The sequence below is a fragment of the Odontesthes bonariensis genome, chromosome 4, assembly GCF_027942865.1.
Source record: "Odontesthes bonariensis isolate fOdoBon6 chromosome 4, fOdoBon6.hap1, whole genome shotgun sequence".
Taxonomy (NCBI): Eukaryota; Metazoa; Chordata; class Actinopteri; order Atheriniformes; family Atherinopsidae; genus Odontesthes; species Odontesthes bonariensis.
The window spans coordinates 33088486-33106871 of NC_134509.1; the positions used below are offsets into that span (position 1 = coordinate 33088486).

Below are 18386 nucleotides of genomic sequence, written 5' to 3' on the forward strand. Positions count from 1 at the left end.
TTTATTCCAACTAAACTCAATATGCTTTACATAGAAAGACAAAACACGACGAAATTCAACATTTACGCACAGATAATAAACATGAAATCCGTGTACATTTATATACACATGTATACACATACAAGCATTTGTATGTCCAAACCTAAACACATGCGCGCACACACAGTGTTTCAGACAAAAAATATATGTAGCGCACACAAAACGTGGGTTGCACTGTGGTAAGGTGGTTAGCAGTGACCGCCAAACAGCAAGCGTGTTCCTGGTTCATATCTCAGCCGGGGTCTTTCTGTGCATAGTATAACTAAACTCAGTGTGTGGGTACTCCAGCTTCCTCCCACCATCCAAAAACACGCAGGTTAGAGTAACTGGTGATTTAAAATGAAACCAAAGAGTGAGTGTTAGCAGTAATGATTGTCTCACTTGTCTTTGTGTGAGGGTGTACTCCGCTTTTCGCCCAGGGGCCGCTGGGATAGGCACCCTGCGACCCCGAATTGGATTAAGCGTGTAAAGGAATAGATGGATACACAAAGCATGCTTTATTGCCAAAAAAAAAATCAAAATGTTCTGACCACAACCCTTTGGAACCCGCCTGGAAACCTAATAATTTAAATTAACTATATATTCTTTCAGGAGGGGTGGTCAAACAATCATCCTGAATTTGAGAAAAAAAAATACTGCTTAAAGATGGATCAAGATTGTCACTGCAGTGTTAGGTGAGCTATACTACACTTTGAATTACCTTGTGTACGAATTGTGCTCTAGAAATTAAATGAAATGAAATGAAATAAAATTGCCTTGCCTTGCCTTGCCTTGCTTACCCCTTTAATTTGACTTTGTATTGATCTCAGACAACCCACAATAGATTGAAACGTGAGCACTAAATTCTTTGTTCTGTTTTCTACTGAAAATATACATTGTACACATTTCAGCTCAAGAAAAAGAACATCAAAGAAACTTCCGAAAGCAATTCATGTCCATAATAAGTGTGTAAAACACCTAAGACCCCTTCTCTTAATAGAATAGAAAAATATTTTATTCATCCCCCAATGGGGGAAATTCAAAAAAAAATTTTTAGTTTATGAGCAAAAAAGCACAAAAGTATTCAAAATAGTGCATTATGTGTTTAATGTAATATAGGTCATCTTCAAAATAAAAAGAAAAAAACAACCTTGCACCCCAATGTATCCCCAACAAGATGAATGATGAAGCCTTTTCCTGGTTTGATAGTTATTCTATCAGACCAGATTTTAGCCTTAGTATTCTATTAGAATACTAATATAAAATAAATAAATTGAGGAATCCCAGTAAATAAAAAGTTCCCATACAGTAAAATCTAAAAATAAGTTAAACCCCTGCCACCCGAGTGATTTTCAGTGCATCTACACAAGATGGTGTCTTAACAGGCTTTTCCAGGCTTCTTTAAGTCTGTCCAATAATTCACCAACTCTTCTGCGGAGCCAAGAATGTATGTGATGATCTTGGAGTACTCACAGCGGTTATAGTTTGTGTTATAGGCCTTGAACTGGGAAGGATCTGGTGGTGAAGTGGGCGAGAGTCCCAGCTTTTTCATGCACATTCCAATATAAGCATCCTCTATGTTAAAGGGTTTGATAGATTTTGAGACCTCCACAAATCTTTCTGGAAGATCGTTGGAAAAGACATATCCCATGCCCAGAGTGTATGTCGGATACTGAGGATCGGGGTACATCTCCTCCGGAACATACCACTTTGATTCCTTTGAACGGATGACTGGTCTGTTCCACATAAGCATTCCTGTCAAGTAGTTCAGTTTGGGGATCCCTGGTTTTTGGAGCATGATCACCAGATTGTCAATGTTCAGGAACATGTCAGAGTCTATCTTCATAGCGTAGGGTGCTGTGGGGCAGTATGTGGCCAGCCAGTCCATGATCACCATAGTTTTAATGGTCAGATTGAGATATGTGTCCAAGAAGTCGCTCTGGATCAGGTCGTGGTGCAGGGAATTCTCTTGTTTGAGCTTCTCAGCATCATCTCCTCCAGAGAGACCCAGCATGAACAGAGTAAGTACCAGCTCCCCCTGAACAGTGCTGTTTTTGGCCCACGTCTGCCGGACTGCATCTCGGGCCGCAACGTTATTTGGAGCCACTGGAACCATCAACACCAGGAAAGGGGTCTCTTTTTTGCAAACCTCTGTGTTACCCATTATGAACTGGTAGTTGCGGGGATAGGCTTGGTGGTACTGGATACCTTTGGCTCGCACAGGAGGAGGTTCAGTGGTTTTATGAATTTCATTTTGGACAACTTTGTGTTTTGGATGGACTCCATAAAAAGGAATATGAACGCTATGGTTAGAGTTCAAAAACCACCTGTAGTCCCCCTGCAGTTGAAATCGATGCCACCATGACAAAGCGTTGTCGGACATGGCTAAACCCAACACCAGGAAAATCAGACAAATCAGAAGCAGGATCTTGAACCAGAAGTGGAACGCCGGCTTCTTTTGGCACCGTGGGACCTCTACAAGTTGTCTACAAAGAGAAGGAAAAAAAATGTGCGAGTATATCACTATTTGACATATACTAACATGTTTAAAATAAGGAAGACTTTAAATAATATGGACTTTTGATAAATAAACAAGTGGACCCCTTTATTACCTAACTCAAGGACAGTGGCCTATCCAGGATTATTCCAAGTCAGGTTAAAAAGGGGACCAACATTTTAAAAAGAAAGGGCTTGAGTGTTTAACTACCAGGCAGAACATTTTTTGCAAGTAAGGTGTAGGGCTGAAAAATACCTTAATGAAATGAATCAATATTGAGGATATTTTTTTCCTCACTGAGAACTTGGAAATTCTGACTTCGGAGTTCAAAAGGAACAAACTATCAGGCTGCCTTCCAGTCTATTCAAAATTACTGAAATGATGCATTATCTGAAATGTCAGTTTCAGTTTTATCTTTACTACTCTTTTTTCTTTTACTTTAATTGCCTTATTTCCAGCAAGATATAAACAGCACATCACGATAGCTGTGACGAGTCTTTGTGAAGGCCTTTTTACACAAAAAAAAAGAGTGTTTAGTATTTGGTTCTGTGTCAAAAGACAACCGTGGGCTGTGCTGGTGCTATCTTTTAAGGATATTTCAGGCGCTGGTGGCCTTGACATGAAAGTTGCTTCACAGGAGGGACAGAGCAGAGGGCTGGGTGGTTGCGTAACCATCGCCCCTGTGCACATGCTAACTTTCAGCATGGGCCATTGTCCATGGCCCTGGATGAGATGTTTTCTTTATTATGTCACTGATTTGTAATTATAGTAAAATGTTACTAAATTGGCCAATATTTACTTGATACGAGTCCCCTCAAAGCATTACGAGGATCAGTCAAACCTGTTTGTGCTTTGTGATGGTAAAAGTATATTATATAATAAAAACTAAAATACTAGACAGAACACTACAGTTAGCAACACTAACTGTTTGTGGCATTAAAAACTGTTTTGAAAAAAAAAAACAGATGCATGTTTTGTTCCATCAGCTTAACTTCTGTTATGGTTCCGCCCCACACTAAAAATACCTTACTGTGTGCTCATGGTACTAATTACAGATTATTTCGCCCCTGCCCATCAAACTTTAAGTCTGTCTTTTAAGAGTTCTGTGTGTGCAGTTTGGCACACCCTATGTGAACATCTTCAAGTGGAACCAGAACGTGGCTGACACATATGGTTTAAACATCAGCCGTCTTACCAAGTCCATTACTAAGAAATCTGTTTCTAACCATTTAAAGAGCTGATTTTAATTATGAAACATTCTTTGTCGAAGGAGAAGGTCAATTCTTAGGCACCAAAACACAGCAGATTCATACATGTTAGATATGCGGCAGCTATTGATTACTTCTGCACATTTAAGGGATGAGTCCTGCCATTTGTATGTCCCCTTTCTTGATAACAAGACACTTTAAAGGGATAGTTCGCCTCTTTTGACATGAAGCTGTATGACATCCCATACTAGCAATATCATTTATGAACATTTTCCCCCCGTTTCTCCAACGCATATTGTTTTGAGAAGCAAAACGCTTTATTTTTACAACCCCAGCCAACTAGCCAGACTACCTTCGTCAACGACAAAACGAGGCTGGAACTCGGCTCACAGGACGCAGCAGGGTTTCTGCTCTTGTGAATTCCATAAGGTATGCGATGTTATCGGTCAGGCTGAACAGGTATTGTTTAGTTTTCCTTTGTGAGATCTTGTTGGATTAGAAAGGAGAAGAAACAACCCAAACAGGTCTGCACCTCCCTTTATCAGACACTTACCTGATAACAGGCCAACCTTTGTCGTACTCCTGGAGGGAGTGTCCCATCAACGCCTGTCGCAGTATAAAGCTTGTTTTACAGTTGACGCGTCGCTCACGGCACCCACTCAGAGAAAACTCAGAAATCCTCTCAAATGGCCACGCAGGTTGAGTTTCCATTCTTACTTTTTGGGGGCTTTTTTTCATTAATTTCTGTAATTAGGTTCTGAAGTCATTATATCCATATATATATATTTTTTTGTATATATTTTTTTTATTTGAAAAGAAAGTTGCCAAGTTTTCAGCTGACTTAATCATATTTGTGTTCATCGTGTCCCAAACTCCGATTCTTTTCAATATATTTAACTGCACCATTTCCAATCAATGGGATTGTGGGATCAATGGGATCAATTAATCACTAACGTTAAAACCAAGTCAGTTCAAATGAGACGTAGTAAAACCCACAATAGAATATTTTGCTAGGGGAAATCCAGATTTGGCACAGCCTGTTTGCAGCTTCACAGAGACTCTGCCATGACCGACAGAGGGTTTAATCAATAAATGTACATGTTATCTGTATATTTCTGAAATCCACTGCCCTCTGAACTCTCGATCCGCTGTCGTCTTTGGTGCTGAACTTCCAGAACTTAATGTAATTTAATCAAGAATCATTCAAGTCTGGGGTTTCCATACGGAGAGTCTAGAGTTAGATTTCTTATTTGTTGCTTCATCCCAGTTTAGTAATACTTTTTAGTTCAATTCAGTTCTTGCCACTTTGGCTCCTCCAGAGGAACAACGGAATCTCTGTAAAGCAGCCTAAGTTTACGAGGCGCTACTGAATGCACCCTGAGATCCCTTTCAGCGGCCACATTCTCAGCCGCGCAACACCACGCAGAGATGGGCAATCCAACTTCAGGTGGGTACAAAGTTCTCTGGTGTAACTGCATTCCTTAATTCTAGCTGCCCAAACAAAAAAAAAAACAAAAAAACTTGATGTGTTCATGACAGTGCCACTAGTTTTCAGGGAAAACAGAGACTGATCCATGCGTTTGTCTCCAGCAGGTTAGACTGGTCTAACGGCCTGCTCTCTAAGCGGGCTGTAAGACAGCTGCAGTACATCCAGAACGCTGCTGCTCGAGTCCTGACTAGAACCAGGAAATAGGGCCATATTAGTCCAGCACTCAGGTCTCTGCACTGGCTGCCTGTCGCTCAGAGAATAGACTTTAAAACAGCTCTGCTTGTCTACAAGTCTCTTCATGGTCAAGCGCCAAAGTACATCTCTGACATGTTAGAGCCATATGAACCAACTCGGGCTCTGAGAACCTCAGGGAGGGGTCTCCTGCTGGAGTCAGGACTAAACAAGCTGAGGCTGCGTTTCAGTTTTGTGCTCCTAACATCTGGAACAGCCTTCCAGAAGATGTGAGACAGGCCTCAACTCTGACAATGTTTAAATCCAGGCTGAAAACACTTCTGTTTAGCTGTGCATATGACACCTGAAAGTATTTTATCTGCACTCTTCACTTTTAAATTAATTAATTAATGATTATTTATTTTTATTTGTTTTATATTTATTTTCATTTTTAATGATTTTATTGCCTTCTTGTGATTTTATGTAGCTGTGAAGCACTTTGAATTGCCTTGTGTATGAATTGTGCTCTATAAATAAAATAAAAAACGATTTACTGTTAAAGAGCACATGTGCATACACCTAATTCATTTTTTTCCCCTCTATGATTCGTGCACAGTGTGACTTCTCTGTGTCGGTTTTCGTTGTGTGCTTTCTCTGTGTCGGTTTTCGCACCTGTCCCCCTCTTCGCGTCTACATCCTCTTGTCAGAATCATGCCACAGTCACAACGCTCATGCAGATGTGCCAACGTCTCAGACGGCCGTAGTTTTTACTCACGAAAATAATTGTTTGATCAAAATCCGCACCACTGCCAAACACCTAACATCTGCGCGCTGACGCGTGTTCCACAAAATTCGACTTTATTTCACTTTAGATTTTAGCAGTTGTAGAGGATAGGCTGCCAAATACACATTTTCATTCTGCATGCTCACTGAGACCAAAAGAGCAGGTTAAACCGTTTGATTCAATGTCAAATGTCAACATCTGACTTCCTCCGTTGATATATATTTATTTATTGTTTTGATATAGCCTAATTGAAATTGAAACCCGTGCCAGTTTGATGCACTAAAGTTTGACAACAACAAAAAAATAGTCTCAGAATGACTGTGAACAAATAGCTCTCAGTAGCTCTCCGAGTTCACTCACTCTTTTCTGCTCATACCTGGGCCTGTTGAGTGCGTACTCCTTTTTTTCCCCCACTTGCAGCATTTTTCATGTAGGCTACTGAGTGAGCACGATCCCCTCCACCAGGGCTTTGTCGCCAAAAATGTGACGTTACTGAGCGCAACCACTATCATCCAAATCCACCCCACCCCTGCACCACCACCACCACCACCACCCGCGGGACACATCCTGCAGTAATGCCAGATAAGCAGACGTCAAGGGAGGGGACAGCAGGACGCACCGGCCATTACATTTACGAAACACTTCATTTCCAACGGATACAACTCTAACCCTCATAATGTGTTCAGCTGGGATAAAAATCGATCTAATATAAATATATATATATATTATTGGTTGTTTTTATTTATTCTTGTTCAACTTGAATTAATTACATTATTTCCACCCAAGTATAGATTTTTTTTAATCACATCTTGTTAAAAATTGTTTTTTTTTTTAAACTCAAACAAATCACATCAAAGTGATCTATCTAATAATTGATCGAATAGAGTTAAGTGGCAAATGTCAACTATGCGCGTTTTTGCGCTGGGTTACCTGGGAGTTAAACGGACACGTTGTTTTTTTGTTTTTTGCGCAAAATTGCGGCGTATCTTTGAAATAACTAAAATAATGTTGCTGTTTCACGCGGAAATGGTACACGAGCCGCTCTCGCGTCTGCTTCCTCGAACTGTCACCACAAACCAAGCCCACTGAACTCCGTCGAGTTGAATTTTACAATTCTGCTTTCTGTGACTTTTACAGACTATCGGCAACAAGTAGCCTAAGCGATAAATAAATAAATAAATAAATAAATAAGGAGTTTCAGTTTAATTGAAGTCGCACAACAGACGGCGCCGTGGGCGTGACGCCGAACTTCATCCACACATCAAGCAGCTGTTTTGTAAAATTTTAAAGATCAGTTGGATTGTAAATTGAGTTATTCCAAATCCTTACCTTTTCGTAGCATTTCCACCTGAGACCGTTTCACCCATGGCTGCTGAGACCCGTCCTGCCTTGTTTTTCTTTTTTTTTTTTTTTTTTTAATTCCTCCTCATTGTCCCGTTACTGCCAGGGAAACCAGTCGTGTCATGTCTTAGTTCACTCATTACCAACATGAGACAATTCCTACGAATCGGATCTCTTAATTTGGAAGATGAGGTGGTTTCGTCCGAGAATGTGTGGAGGGAAGAGGTCTGACACCGGTAGGAGGAGGGGACTGTTGGAGTATAATGGCCTCGCACCTTCTTTTGCATTCGTTATCACGTGAACCTCGTGCATACTTGGTGTTACACTTGCGGAGCAGAGAGTATAAAAAAACCAACTCTGCTTTAACTACACAATTAAACGGAATGTATCGGCTAAATTGTTCTTAAATCCTGAAAAATATATTGCGTCAGTGTACTTGAAGTATATTTGAAGTAAGCCTGGAACTATCTCGATTTCTGTCCTCATGGATCTGTGTTTTCCTGCGCTTCCCGTGCAGCACTTTCATTCAGTCTTCATTCGCCCCTGAGAATAAACAGAAGCCGCACCAATCTCTTTGCATCTCACACTCCTTTTTTCTTTTCTAAACTCTTACTCGTTGCCTCCCTTAGAGGCATGTAAGGAAGAGAGAGTTACACCGTGTGGGGAGACTGGGGCAAATTGAGCCAAAGGGGAAGTTGAGACACCTCTCGTTGCTAGGACACGGTAAAAAAAATTGATCATGTGACCTCATATTTAGGAGGAAGGCATCATTTCATGGAGTCTGTGAAGTTCAGAACCAGATGGATAAAGTGGTTCGACATTTATTTATATATAAAAAACATTTTTCACTCATGAAAGTGAATTTAGACTTTCATAAGTTTCACAAGTTTAGTGTTTAGCAAGTTTAACAAGTGTTTAGACCAAAAGGGAGCAGCAGCAAAAGATGCCAATATAGACAAATGTCACAGAAGAGGCCAGAAAGATTCTCTCAGATGGCATGGCGTCTGAACTTGCCAAACATATCAAGAATCTTCCGAACCAGTTTCATGGACTTATTACCCTCAAATGCAGAGAATTTGCCTACAAATTTGCAAAGCAAAACAACTTCCCTGTGCCAGACAGCTGGTCAGGAGAAGAACGAGGAGGTAGCTGGAGATATTCAACATAGAGATCTATCTAAATAAGCAAGGTTCTTTCCCAGAATTACTGCCAACCAGCCAGCTCGCTAAGAAAATTCAATCAAATTCAATTGATATGTTAGTAGAAAAATGTTATTGTTGAGATAACATTTTTCCAGGAGTGGATTGGCTTGAGCTGTTCAAAAACCGACAACATCTATCATGTCGGACACCAGAGGCCACATCCTTGGCAAGGGCCACTGCCTTCAATAGCCGCTTTCGGACAGACCGTTCTAAGAAAGTAGTTATCAGAACTACCCTCCTCGAATTTCGTTCTGATAACTATCCTTCCCCAGCGGAACTGTTTCAGTCTGCATTCGCACATGAGTCGGGACCTGATAGGGACTGATGCGCGCGCGCAGACGTCTGCTTCAGTGACGTGTTAGCCGTTAGCCGTTTAGCGCTACATTCAAACACAAAACAAAACGGTAAAAGTAAGGAGAGTAGAAAAAACACCACAAAGAAGCTAATATGGAGAGTGGGGAGGCCACCGTGTTTATGGTCTGCATGATGGTGATATTAATCATGGACAATCACATCAGGCGTCTAATATCGAGGCTGGAAGAGCTCACAGAGAGAGTCAGGAGATACTTTTTCATTTCATGAAGGAAGAAAGGAGAGCAGAGCGCTGCAGACAAATGAGACCAGTGTAAGTTTAACTTATTAAACACCCAACGGTTCTGTCTGTGTGGTATGAGTAAACATTTCAGCCGTGATAGCATGACATGGGGCGTAGCTACCAAACACCACACACCTCCGTTAGATTCGTTCTATAAGAACTATGAAAAGACCCGACCTCTGAGAAGGAGCTAAATAGTTATAGGAACTAAGGGAGATGGCCCCGAGTTCCTGTATGTCCGAACACGGGAGAAAACGGCCCCGCGGATTAAAAGGTTATTAGAACTGCCAAAGGTTCCTACAGTCCGAAAGCGGCTAATGAACACAAAGTTCAAAATGTTCTTCAGCTTCATAAGAAAAGTCAGCTTTGTTATTGACACTTTCAGTTTCAAATGAACCACAGTTGCTGCAGACTTTTACTGCCATGCAGACGTTGAGCATTGTCATACAAAAAAGCAGAAATATTTGTTTTCTATCGTTGTTGCTGAAGGGAGAAGTGTGTTTGTGCAGAAACCACATACCATGAAAACCGGCAGATCGGATCGTTCAAAGTTTAAACTGCTCGGAGGCAAACAAACGCATTCTAAATAGCACGAGTATCATTTTCATCACACACTTGAAGTAATACTAAGTGTTTTGTTTCCAGTGCATATGGCTTTATTCAGCTTTACACTCTGACACTACTCAAAATTTCTATTACATCTTGTTGTTCCTGACTGCTTGAACGGTCTGCACAGGCAGCACTGAAAACATGATCAGTTTCCTTCTACTGTGCAAAGCAAACCTACCAAACCAGTATTTACCATCATTTGAACTATGACTGATGAGGCGAAGCACAATCCATTTGAAATGAGATAGTGAGCTATGTGATTTAGCTTGGACGAAATTCAAACCTAAAGTTAAGAAAGTCTTTCACAAAGAAACAAAATTGCTTATATTACAGGCAATCCTATAAAAATGGTGCTCACTTATTGCAATAAATAATAAACAAAATAAAAAAATCTGCCATAAGAGCTGAAAATATCAACTTTATCCACACACTAGCACACACACACATTCAGATGTCAAAGACAATGGCCGGTAGAAGAGGTTGATTTTCCTCTCGTGTTTATTGACAAAGCGTCAAAGTCATACCAACAATACTGATGTCCATGAAGTGGGTCTGTGGCCTTGATGTACAAATAACATCCGTTGTCAAGTCGTTAACAGATTTTAAAATGTTACAAAAAGTACACTTAGACACTTTACACTTGCATACATATTTTTCATATACTGTGTGATATATTTCAGTTGAAATTCAAGGCACTTCAACATCTCTGAAATACTGGTTAGGATAAGCCAAAGTGCAAACAAGAATACAAGTTAAACCAACACAGATACTGGTCACATGTGGCCATTGTCAAACATTTCCCCTTCAAAAATAACCCAAAGCCTGCTTTTTAACCCTCTGGAGGTGCCATAAATTGCTTGCTATATATGCCAGAAATAATAATAATAATGATAATAATAAATCTACACATTCAGTACTGTAACTTAAAGGAAAATAACTATTATTTTACCAGCACAACCTGAGCAATTTGATTAGGCGTGCTATTGTAAGTCCAAAAGCATTATCAAAATTTCTTACATACAGTAACATTAAACTATGCAAATAGTTTCATCAGACTTGTAGTCAACAAAATAAGAAATCTGTTTTTTCTCACTTTGACAGACCCCAGAAGGTTAACTATAATTTGGCTCCTTCTTTTGTACCGTATTTGCATCGTAACATTAATCTGAAGCAAATGTGTACTAATACACACCTTTGTCTACCTTGTTCCTGCTTGCAGTCTGTTCTGGCTGATCCGGTGTAGATCGTTGTCTATGGATGATTAATAGAGCTAAGATAAAGTGAATACAAACTGCAAACAAAAGAGTGAACCTTAACCCTACTTTATTATTCTTCTTGCGACTTGAAAATCACATGGTCAGCCACACAGCTGTGTGGATTCTTATCTGTCATCACACATTGTAAAGTTGTAAATATAGTGATTCATTTCTGAGTCAAGGTCTCCTTCTTAGCTAAAATAAACAACAGAGCTTCTGAGAGCCACACTAAGATCACTCTTCTATTAGTAAATGAGAGAGCTTACTACGTCATAATCTAACATGTACGACAGCCTTTGGTTTTCCTCAAGGGGGCTCATTACTTTGTCTGCTGTTGGCTTGGAAATTGAGCAGGGTGCTTACTGTATCACGTACATCAGTTGGTGCACAGAAATCTCCTTTACATGGCAAAACTATATCCAAAACAATGTGCAAAATTCTTTTTCATTTTTCTTTTCAAACTGATAAATATCTTGTAAACAGTTTTATTTAAAATACCTTTTTCTTTAGACGTGAATAATTGGTGGGAGGGGGTGTCAAATTTTCACACCTTAATTGCACAAACTCTTTACTTTGCAAGAAAGAAAAATATGTAGATAACAAAAGGTAGACCTTTACAAAGTCTACAGTGTGTAATTCGTTATCAAATTGAATCGTATGTGGACTCAATGCTCCCCAAAATTGCTGTACCCCATCTTATCAGATGAAAAAAAAAATCAGTGTCACACAGCAATCAGTGGGGGTTGTCAAGCATGAAAACTGGTCATGAACTGGTCTGGCAAACGTATTATTGGTAAATATCTGCTGAAAAATATTTGGAAAATCAAGGTGTAGATTAAAAAAAAAAGGCATATTAACGGGCCAGTTCATTCAAAAATCACATTTAGCAGTGTTTCGATGTGATTTTGTTTTCTATTAGAGCACAATGCCATGCTACAGGTCCTGCTAAGCTGTAGCAGTGCTTTGAGCTAAATGCTACCATCCTCTTAACACAGACTGTATAAAAAAAGTACCAGTCGATGTAGCTACTGTGACTTCACCTGTTGGTTTGGGGACTGCCAATCTGAAGTTTTGAAATTTAGTATTTGGCTGATGACATCTTGGTCGTCCAAAACCAAAAGAGAACAAAAGTAACGAGTGCCAATAAGTTGATGATTCAGACCTACACCTCTTCTGAGGTCTACTATGTGCATGCTTAATTATGTAACTGTGTCCAAATGGGTCACCAGCACACTGATCAGAAGGACTAGACTCCCCTATTGCACTGGTACAATTAACTCTCCCTCACTGGCTTGACATTTCAGACCAGGTACCTAAGCTCAACCTCTATACAAATCACAAATGAAAATAGTACAAACACTGACACACAGACACTCCCAAGTTGTATGCACTGCTAACAGTACATTTTAACTGACAACAGCTGGTTTGAGAAAGAGTGGCCTTGAAGGAAGAACCACCCAAGACAATGAATCACTTTGTCTAGGCCCCACCCCTGCAGACAGGTTCAAAGCTTTTCCCTCCTCTCCTTCCTCCTCCTCTTCCTCCTCGTCCTCTGGCTCCTTTCCTCTCATTTGCCCCAGATTTCCCACAGCTCCTACCCTCACCATTGAGGCGGCTGAGAGTCCAAAGTGTAACAGCGTTGAGTCTGAAAGGCCAATTGGCCTTATGCTGCCTCCTCCTCCCATGAAGAGTGGTGCCGTGTGATGGTTTAGGGCTCGGGCATGGCAGAGAGCAGAGAGTGGCAAAGAGGTCCCAAGACCCCCGAGGAGAGCTGCAGCAGCCCCGGGGATGATGACGTGTGTCCCTCCTACAGAGGGTAGTTCACTGGCACTCCGGTGCCCAGGGAAGCCCAACCCCATCCCCTGCCTGCCGGAGGTACCTTGCTCCTGGGCAACAAAGTGCCCATGAGCCTTTATGTGCTTGCGTAATGAGCTGGGATCTGTGTAGCGCTTCAGGCAGCCTACCATCTTGCAGTAGTAAGGCTTGTCCACGTAGTGGGTGCGAGTGTGCTTGAAGCGGTCGCTAGAATTGGAGTAGCGTTTGCTGCAGCCTTCATATGGGCAAATGTAGGGTTTTTCCCCTAGAGAAAGAGACAAAAAGTGATGTCAGAAAAAAAAACTGACCCAAATTAACAAAGGAAATAAAAACAGAGGGAAAATTTGTTTTAATAATTTACTTAATCACAGGACAAAGCCATAGAAGGTGGATTTTCGCTGATGCTAACATTGGGTCTCATTCACCAATATCTTCTTAAGAAAGTTGTTCTTAAGAAATTTCTTAAGAAAACTCTACTTCAGATTCATGACCGTGTTCTTTGACAAGTGAAATTGTTAAGTGTTGTATCTTTGCTCTTAGATTGATGAATGACAATTTATTCGTAAATTAAAAGGGTGCGCCAGCTGTCCCTAATTTACATAAGTAAATGCCCCAAAATGCTCATAAAAGTGCATGAGACTGAAGGGGCGTGCGCATCTTTTTAAGATCCCTATAGCGTGCTCAATTGCGGAGCGATTACCTGCGTGCATCTGATTAAATAAAACCTCCTGAGTCTGAGGTTTTAGTCAGTGGTGTTATTAACCAGAGGACCAGGGCATATCCTTCATCTCATAATAAAACAAATCAGAATAAAAAGGCGCTGTTGCAGAAAATTTTGATTATTAAATGATATGTTCCAACGAGGCCGCACGGTGGTGTGGTGGTTAGCACCATCGCCTCACAGCGAGAGGGTTCCAGGTTCAACTGATGGTTTTAGGAAGAACAGCAATAGAATTAAATCCCCTCTTGATTGTGACTTTATGTATTTTGATGTTTTATTGCATCCATGACTGGCAGGGACCGTGGCTGATGGATGGCTGTGATATGCCCACCTTGTCTCCCAGCTTAAAGGCTTAAAAAAATATGGCCTCTAAAAAATTTGTTTTCCCATGGCTCTGTTTGCCCCCGAGATTGGGGTAATTTGATCAGAGTCGGTGGGTAAATTGCACCATCTGGGAGTGAACTGAAAATCTGATGAAATCTAAATCGAAAGGGAAATTCTGAAGATGAATAAATTTCCTTTTACAAATAATCATATTCATTGTCATAAAGGTAACTACACACAAATCAACCTTTTAATTATGTGTGTCATGTCTGTGGGTTTTTGTCATGTTTTAGTTCCTGTTTAGTTTTTAGTTTTGCCATGTTTTAGTTTTCTCATGTCTTAGTTTTGTTTGTCTTCAACTTCAGGTCCAGTATTTAGTTTTGCCATGTTTTCCAGTTTCTGTTGCCCGGCCATCACGTTCACTCACAACACCTGTATTTTTCCCCTCAGCTGCATTCACTCACCCTCAGTATTTAGTTTCCAGGTTTCCAATGTACCATTGGCAGATCCTCACCGTCACCTATGATCTTACCCGTCAAGTCAAGTCCAGTCAGGTCCTTTGTTTTTCATAGTCATCGTCATGTTTTGTTTTTTCATAGTTTAGTTTTAGGGGCGGCCGTGGCTCAGTGGTTAGAGTCAGTCGTCCAATAACCAGAAGGTTGGTAGGTTCGATTCCCACTCTCGTCACTCAAAAAACTGGTGGAGTCAGGTCCACCTTCTTGTCACGGCTGAGGTGCCCTTGAGCAAGGCACCATGCTCCCTGGGTACTGCAAACAGCTGCCCACCGCTCCAGGTTAGCATCTGTCTCTATGAGTGTGTCACCCTGTGCATGTGTGTGTCAACAGGTACCAACCTGGATGGGTTAAAAGCGGAGGACAAGTTTCATGTCTATACTTGACAAACAAGATCTTAATCTTGTTTGTCAAGATGTCAAAACCTTGTGTTGACATTGTTTTTTGGAAATCTACATCCATGTCCTCTTCCACACCACACCCCCGTGACAATTTGCATATTTTCCCATAGTAAGGCAAGGCAAGGCAAATTTATTTGTATAGAAATAAAAAGTATGATTTACAATTTAAACAAAAAAGAAAGAAATAAGAACAATGGATAAAATCAGTAACCCTCAAATCTCCTTTTAGTTGTGTGCCTCCTCAATTAAAGCAATTTCCTCAAGACGTCACGCAAGTTTATTCACACTGAGCTAACAACTAATTATCGAGTGAATAAAAAGTAATCCGTCTGTAAGGATGAAATTCCATTCCCGATTTAATCAGATTGTGTAAGCCACACCGCACTTGCCGATATGCACACAAGAATTATCACCAGCAGAAAAAAGATGGACTTGTATTGAGTGATCAGTGAATCCAAGTTACTGAGAAATATGAGGCCTCTTACTGTACTTGAACATGTAATTGGCAGCTGATGAGATTCAGATGGACAGAGAGAAGAAAGAAAAGAAATCCCCAAATGATTAATTGCAGCTCACCACAAAAAAAAATTGTCACCGACTGTTAACACTGCACAACTTTACAAAGTTTCCTGTTGTGTAAATGACACAGCAAAGAATAATTAGTCATATATTTGCACAGACTAGGTGTATAATAGTGCCATAAAAGACCCATCACTTGCTCCGTGTCAGATCCTGTTGCACTATTGCTGATCTTTCACAGAGTGGTAACTGGTTGGGCAAGAACTTATTTCTCCTGTCAAAACTATCCTTGTACAACTCACATGAGTCACAGTGGGCAGAGCTCAATTGAACAAAGATGCCATGAATTTTTAAGCACAATGAAAAGAAACACAAGCTTAAGGTTTGTCATAAATGTCATGATTACTCATTTATAAGAATCCTGCTTGTCCAGAGGATAAAAAAAAGGCAAACAAATGTTCTGCTTGCACTTTTTTTACACCATTTAAGTTACAAATGTGCATGATGTAGGAATGAGAGGCAGAAAAAGATGTTTGCCTTTTTTCAAAAAAATGACAAAAGAGATTTAAATATGTTTGAGAGTGTAAGTTAAATATGACAAACAGCTGTGGATCCATGTAGCAAATGGAATTAAATAAAACTAGTGATTATTATGAAAATAACTAAAAGATTAAAGTGGATTTTAATTTAATGTGTATTGCTTTCAAAATCAGCAAAAAGAACACGTACATACCATCTCAAATCCTCTAATAAAGTAATACCATGATTTAAAACAGTGTCTCTATACTACAACCTGCAAATGTTATCCAAGGACTCTCCTACTGTTGACTTCATTACACATGAGAATGACGGGGAGTACAGAGAATGGACTCAGGACTTTGTGGACCAGTGACAGAGGAATCACCTCCATATCAATGCAGGGAAGACCAGAGAGCTGGTGGTGGATTTCCTCAGGCACAGACAATCCGATCCAATACCAGTAAACATTTAGAGAATGAACATTAAGACAGTGGACCGTTACAAATACCTGGTTTTCACCTGAACAATAAACACATGCGCTTTACAGGACGGGGCACGGCAGACTATCTGCGTAGGAGACCCGGGTCTTTTGGAGTGCAGGAGGCCCTTTTGAAGATCATTTCTGACTTAGCTTCAGTCTTTGATGGCCCCTCAACCCAGTGGTGGGAGACACATTCACTGCACACCACTGTGAGTGCACAGCACATTGCTGAAAATGGCGTGTTGGACTGTTTGTTTGATAGAGAAAGATGGCAAGCGATCGTCCACTGCACATGACAGAAAGCCCTGAAACAGTGCCCACATCCAGGGGGTTGATGTTTAATAAAGATTGATCCTATCTGGGGTCACCGTTTCATTAACTGCTGTTGTCATCTCTCAGGTGTTTTAATGAAGCGTTTAACCACTCACAGGTAGAATGTGCAGTTGCTGTTCTATGGAAATCCCCAATCATCTGTTCAATGCCTAAAAGAGGCAACCCTGCATTTGAATGCCATAAATATTGTTTAGGTCATTGTTTAACTTTTTTGTTTATTTGTGTTATTGTTGGGATTATTTAGCAGACAATTGATGTGATCTGTAAATAAATTAGGTAGGAACCAAACTTGCGTTCCTTGTTGCACTCAGACTTGTTGACACAGGGGCACTTTACACGGAAACGAAAACGGGTTAAAAACGCAAAACCTTTTTGCGGATGCACTATATCGTTTAGATGGTAACGGCGTTTTGGGGGCATGAAAACGCAAAAAAGTGAAACCGCCCTCCAGAGTGGAATTCTTGAAAACGCTCCACTGTCGCACCACCGTGTAAAGGATGAAAAACGCAAAACTGCGTTTCTCGTCACATAGAAATGATGTGACAAGCATGATAAAGCGCCAGAAAACCGTGGGAAACACATCAGTAGGCTATCAACATGTCCGTCCCTGCGGACTTTCAACTCGCCTTAGGCGCGGTAATTGACGTTCAAGAGTCATTTCATCAGATAACAGCAATGATGAGCGAGAGTAGTAAAGAACAGACCGAAAATATGAACTACGTTCTCGAAATTCTTGAAGTTCATAGAGAGAGCAGGCGACCTAGACAGCTGTGGGTGAGACCTGGGAGGACTTCTCAGTGGTGGGATAACTTCATGAATGGAGTGGTAGACGACAAGCGTGTTTACTGCATCGATAAATATGAAACGTCACACACTTTTGCGTTTCTGTATGCACGCAGATTTTCACCCTAAAACGCTCGTCTAAATGCAGATTTAAAAGTGAAAACGAAACGCCACTTTTGCGTTTTGGTTTCAGATCGTTTCCGTGTAAAAGGTAGCCTAAATAAGATGCATGCATGCCCCAATGTTGAAATGAGGTTTGAGTGAGCGACTGATTTACAAGTTGTCATTTTCTCATCCTGTTTAAGCCACCATGGAGTGATAGATATAATGGTAATACCCCATTTTCATTTCAGAAACCTAGTTGCCTAAATTGATTTAGTAGTTGTTGAATTACTGTCGAACTAATCAACAGACAGTTGACTAAAAAATGCTGTATTCACAAGGTGTGTTAGTTGCACTGCCACTGCAAATCAAATATCCCCTGGAGGGACAATAAAGCTCTGAACTGAACTGTTCCGACTTTGTGTCATAGCGGTTATCTCCACCTGAATAAGCCTAAAGTAAATGTTTGTTTAACACTTAATCACTTAGATTATCTCGTTTCCGATTGGGAGATAAAAAAAGAATGTATAATAAACTCAGTTCTGTCTGAACTATTTCTACTGGACAGATGACTACAAGAATTTAAATCCATAAATACCCAACATTAAATACTCTGATAATAAGTCATTATGGACACAGCTTTTAGGGTTCAAAGGTACAGTTTTAATAGCTTTTTAACATTAATAATTGACAACAACATAACAGT

The 18386-nt window shown here is 40.4% G+C and overlaps 2 protein-coding genes across 2 annotated transcripts in view; both read right to left on the reverse strand.

Annotated features, from left to right (window-relative positions):
• Positions 1–513: 513 nt before the first annotated feature.
• LOC142378984 (beta-1,3-galactosyltransferase 1-like) lies at positions 514–8086 on the reverse strand. The gene is made up of 2 exons (XM_075464018.1): positions 7497–8086; positions 514–2504 (listed from the first exon to the last, which is right to left on the reverse strand). Exons 1-2 carry the CDS (start codon positions 7532–7534, stop codon positions 1397–1399), a joined length of 1146 nt encoding a protein of 381 aa, XP_075320133.1. The 5' UTR covers positions 7535–8086; the 3' UTR covers positions 514–1396.
• A 2294-nt stretch (positions 8087–10380) lies between these two features.
• Positions 10381–18386, reverse strand: part of LOC142378985 (zinc finger protein GLIS2-like) — a 32579-nt gene continuing 24573 nt past the window's right edge. Inside the window, exon 7 of the mRNA XM_075464019.1 lies at positions 10381–13250. Coding sequence (XP_075320134.1) covers positions 12577–13250 — 674 coding nt within the window. The 3' untranslated portion in view covers positions 10381–12576. The remainder of the gene's footprint in view (positions 13251–18386) is intronic.